Here is a 5,000-nt window from a genome sequence, read left to right as displayed (position 1 = left end):
GGCGCTACTCACACAAGTACAACTTCATTGTTAAGGATTAACAAATACTACATCTTTTGAAATGTTTGTAGATAGGAATATTTTTGACAAGTTTCTTTTGATTTAGTAAGACGGTTACCAGAATCAGTTAGTTTGTTGTTACCATTTTAATCTACAATGTGTTGCAAATACCATGAATCAGATTATTTGTTGAGTTTCTTATTGCAGTAGCATGGCCATTGGACTTCTTAATTGTATTCATGACTGTCATCTTTGCCTCTAGGTATCGAAAGTGAGTGTCGACACAAGTATTTTTGGTTGACGATGGTGTTGATCTCGGAGCTTTGAGGCGGGATTTTTTACAAAAACTGACTTCTTCAGAAAATCAGCAGTGATATATCTCCATCCATATTTAGAGGACTGCTTAGTTACAATGACATTTTCTAGGTTAGATTAGTGGTCCTAATTTCCGATATTTGTGTTAATCTCATGTTAATTGTGTTTGATCATTTGAAGGCTGATTAGTATTAACAGCAGCCATCAGAAAGTTGTGTAGAACTTGACTCTGTATCCTCACTTATTTTTAATTTGGATGAAGGTGATTATTAAGTGATATTAGAGTGTAGATTAACCCAGCAACGCTTCAACGCAAGTCAAGTACTCATATACGTATGATCAAATTATATTTGAACCTTTCAAACTAATGTTTGAAAACTTTTTATGCAACTAATTGATATAAGTCACATTTTTTTATCACCACTTATACAAAGATCTTAAATGCAACAAAACAAAATCTTGATGATTTTGAGAATTTTTAATCTGCATAAGAATTATGAAAGAGTTGAAGCTTCTGAAGAGGAAAAAAAAAAAAAAAAAAACTCAACCATTTAATACTACCAATTCAAAATGATAAAACATGGCAGAGATATGTTTCTTTGAAATAATAGTAGATATTTAAATTATGATATTGGTCTATTAGGGGAGGGGTCAATTGCTAACTAAACCTTTAATTGTAACTAAAACTAATTTAGAACCATAAGATTTGTAGAGATCTAGTGGTTTATAAATCGTCATGAGTATATTCGTTTTATTATTATTTAAATTTAAAAAGATAAGAAAACTATCATAATTAAAGTTTTGAATTAAAATGTCAAGATAGTGTATTAAACATATCAATACTATTCATTGAATATGACATTTTGCTGCTTTTGAAAAATATTTTTCAAATTTTGACATCGGAACATATTCAAGTGAGATCTCGTTAGAATCCTTATAAAATTATCTTTAATTATTGTAAATAAGTTAGTTCATAGTAGTACTACTAATCTGTAATTTTGATAATATAATATTATATTTTAGAGGGAACATTAAGTTCACGAACTTTGCCAAAATATCATTTTAGGTCCATAAACTTTGAAAATGGAGTATCATTTTAGGTCCATCAACTACAGGTTAATATCATTTGAGGTATTTTGAATTTTTGTTGGACGAAAATGCCCTTAAGACCTTCAAGGTCAATTTGGACAATTTTTTCGCCAATTATCTTGCGTTAGAGACATAGAATCCAAGAATTTTTAACGGTAAATTTTTATATTTAAATTCAATTTAGATGTTAATTGATCTCCATTTTGAAATTCATCTCCGAATGACAATCTAAAATTAATAGCTATCTAATTTCAAAACAAATAAACTAAATAGAATTCACTCATCACCTATAGTAAGTTATTAAAATGCAGTTTAGATTGAAAAAATAAAATAAAGTATCAAGTCCCAATTCACTATCATTAAATAATTAGCCATCTCATAATTGAAAAACTAACACATATTTTTTACAGCAAATTTAATTATATTTAAATTCAATTTGGATGGTAACTAAATAAAATAGTGGAGTAATAAAAAAATTGTTTGACTCTAGGTCTTTGACGCAAGATGAGTAGCGAAAGAATTGTCCAAATTGCCTTTAGAAGGCCTTAAGGGCATTTTCGTCCAGAAAATAATCAAAATACCTCAAATGATATTAACTTGTAGACTTGTAATTGACGGACTAATACTTTGACAAAGTTTGTGCGCCTAAAAAGATATTCCTTTTGTATTTTAAAACTGGGCTGAATAGAATTTGATAAAAAATTATTGATGACTATTGTTCATTTTTGATTGAATTTCAAGTTTTCAACCACCTGCTGCAACTCTCTATTTCTTGGCCAACCAAATTCCCAAATACATCATCCATAAATCCCAAGATAGAATCCTCAGACAAGAAATCAAACCTTAGCCCATCTCAAATGAGCCTTCCCACACTATACTCCAGCTTCCCCACTACTCAGAGATGCATTCAGCAGCCATAATCGTCACCCCCATCTCAAATTATCCTCCAAGAACTCACCTTTTCCCCCAAAATATTCAAATTTCCCCGCCACAATTTCTCGCTGCAGCTCATCCCTCAAGAAAAATGGCGTTTCTCGGTGGATTAGCCTCCAAAATCAGCGCGGTTGGTGATCACAGCGGCGCCGGATCTCAGACCCTGGCGGAGTATATGGGGAAAGGCGGCGCAAACGTCGGCGATGAGCTGGTGGTGCTGTTCACTCATTTGGAGTATGCTTGCAAGAAGATTGCTGCTCTTGTGGCTTCGCCTCTCAGCTCGAATCTCGGCAAAAGCTCCGGCGCAGGAGCATGCACTTCTGAGAGAGATAAGCCGAAGCCGCTCGATATTGTGGCGGTGCGTTTTCTTGTTGATTTTGATTGTTTAATGTCCCTTTTGTTGTTTCTTATCATGAGGTTGCTTAGGAGATTTATGTCTCTATGAAATGTTGATTACTAGCTTGCTATTTGAAGTGATGATTATCACTTCGAAATTGTGGATAATGACTTGTTGCAGATTTGATTAAAAGAAGGGTTTGTGTAATTATGATGTAGACATAGTGTTTGGTGTTGAGAGAGTTGATATCATTGATTACTTATTAGGCTGTGTTTAGTTGGTGAAAGCCTCTTGTTTCGTTTCGAATTAGCATTCAATAGCGTTACACGTCGACTCTTGTTCCATCTTTTTCATTGTTGGACATTCAGTGGGGAGGGATTGAGTTATCAAAAATGCACTTTTTATTGCAGAATGAGATTGTGTTGTCGTCTTTGAAGAATTCGGGAAAAGTTGCAGTGATGGCCTCGGAGGAAGATGATGCTCCTGTTTGGCTTGCTGATGATGGTCCGTTTGTTGTTGTGTTGGATCCTCTTGATGGTTCCCGGAACATTGATGCATCTATTCCTACTGGAACGATATTTGGGATTTATAAGAAATTGGAGGAACTCGATCATCTGCCAATAGAAGAGAAGGCGTTGTTGAATTCTCTCCAGAGTGGAACTAAGCTTATTGCCTCTGGCTATGTCCTTTACTCGTCAGCTACGCTTCTGTGTGCCAGCTTCGGCTCAGGAACACATGGCTTCACCTTGGATCACTCGACAGGAGACTTCATCCTGACCCACCCAGACATTAAAATTCCTCCGCGAGGTATGGAACTTCTGATTTTGTAATCAACTTTTATGAAAGGAAAACACTGCTTTTTCGATCTAATAATTTCATTATGTTTCTTTGTCATGTCAGGGCAAATATACTCTGTAAATGATGCTCGATATTTTGATTGGCCGGAAGGTTTAAGACGGTATATAGATACTGTAAGACAAGGCAAGGGAAAACATCCTAAGAAATATTCAGCCAGATATATATGCTCTCTTGTTGCTGATTTTCACAGGACACTCTTATATGGTGGTATTGCGATGAACCCAAGGGATCACCTTCGACTTGTATACGAAGCTAATCCACTCAGTTTCCTAGCCGAGCAAGCAGGAGGTAAAGGATCTGATGGTAAAGTTAGAATACTGTCTCTTCAGCCTGTGAAATTGCACCAGAGACTTCCTCTGTTTCTCGGAAGCCCGGATGATATAGAAGAGTTAGAGAGTTATGGAGATGTGCAACAAAAAGTAAACCCTGGATATGATGTATAGAAAATGTACTTTTGTCTTGTCTGTTGAGTCTTTTCGTTTACATGGTTTGCCGCCATCTCTACTGTACATTCTGTTTAAAACCCACTTTTATACCATGTGCTAAAGGATTTTCTGAAATCCCATGTAATGTAAGTAGAATTTGAATTATTTAGCTATTCTTAAACATGTTTCAGTCGAAAATGCAGCCCAAGTTTATATGTTCGTAATTTTCATAGAACGATACTCTCCTAATGAAGAGGTGGAAGCAAGCTTGGACTTCAGGTACATTGTTTTTTAATTTTCGAAACTATCTTGTATGACAGTAAAATAGACAGAGTTAACATTACTCATTATCAGGTTCGATTTAGTTTCTAGTTTGCAGTATTCCTTGATAATTCCACGAGAGACCAGTATAACATTTAGAAGCTAGAATATGTTGTAGTTGGTGATACAGAACCTGAAATAAAAGAAAGATAAAGGAAAGACATAAATGGCATCACAACTACTATTGGCACTTGACCTGACTGTTCTTCTTGGTTCACGGTGATTGCAGATCTTCGTGTTTCACTGGATTTTACACTTACTTCGTTATCTTGATGTTTTTCAGATGGTCGATGAATTTGTTTATATAACTATCTTGACTCTCATGATTGCCAAAGACACTTTTCAGCTCTGCAGCCTTCAGCCTCAACTGCTCGCCTTCTTCTTCCACCAGAACTCGTCTTAAGGATTCAGCAACGACGTCCCGGCTAAAAGAACTATCTGTGTTCCTGGGAACTTCATATCCAGCTTGGTTTTCCACTATGAGCTTAGCAGTGAGTCCTTGGTCTGATACGAAGGGGAGAAGAATTAGCGGGTGGCCATGAGCAAGGGATTCGACACATGTTCCCCAGCCCGAATGGAAAAAACATCCCCCGATTGCTGGATGGGCGAGTATTCTTTGTTGAGGCGCCCAACCGAGAACAACGAGACCCTGGCTCTGCGTACGGCTGGCAAAACCAGGAGGCAGTAAATCTGAACTATCCACACCTTGTGGCTTCCTCAGA

At 36.3% G+C, this 5,000-nt stretch overlaps 1 protein-coding gene across 1 annotated transcript; it reads left to right on the top strand.

Moving 5' to 3' along the window:
- The first annotated feature begins 2,151 nt into the window (after positions 1-2,151).
- On the top strand, positions 2,152-4,147 carry LOC125199063 (fructose-1,6-bisphosphatase, chloroplastic-like). The gene is made up of 3 exons (XM_048097228.1): positions 2,152-2,695; positions 3,085-3,481; positions 3,575-4,147. Exons 1-3 carry the CDS (start codon positions 2,306-2,308, stop codon positions 3,973-3,975), a joined length of 1,188 nt encoding a protein of 395 aa, XP_047953185.1. The 5' UTR covers positions 2,152-2,305; the 3' UTR covers positions 3,976-4,147.
- Positions 4,148-5,000: the final 853 nt, after the last annotated feature.

The sequence above is a fragment of the Salvia hispanica genome, unplaced genomic scaffold, assembly GCF_023119035.1.
Source record: "Salvia hispanica cultivar TCC Black 2014 unplaced genomic scaffold, UniMelb_Shisp_WGS_1.0 HiC_scaffold_369, whole genome shotgun sequence".
Classification (NCBI taxonomy): domain Eukaryota; kingdom Viridiplantae; phylum Streptophyta; class Magnoliopsida; order Lamiales; family Lamiaceae; genus Salvia; species Salvia hispanica.
This window is presented reverse-complemented; position numbering and strand designations above follow the sequence as displayed.

Bases quoted from the DNA above. Each gene is read 5' to 3' on its own strand.
- LOC125199063 (XM_048097228.1), top strand. From the start codon at position 2,306: ATGCATTCAGCAGCCATAATCGTCACCCCCATCTCAAATTATCCTCCA. The intron at 2,696-3,084 runs GTGCGTTTTCTT...TTTTTATTGCAG, and splicing joins AGCCGCTCGATATTGTGGCG to AATGAGATTGTGTTGTCGTC. The intron at 3,482-3,574 runs GTATGGAACTTC...TTGTCATGTCAG, and splicing joins CATTAAAATTCCTCCGCGAG to GGCAAATATACTCTGTAAAT.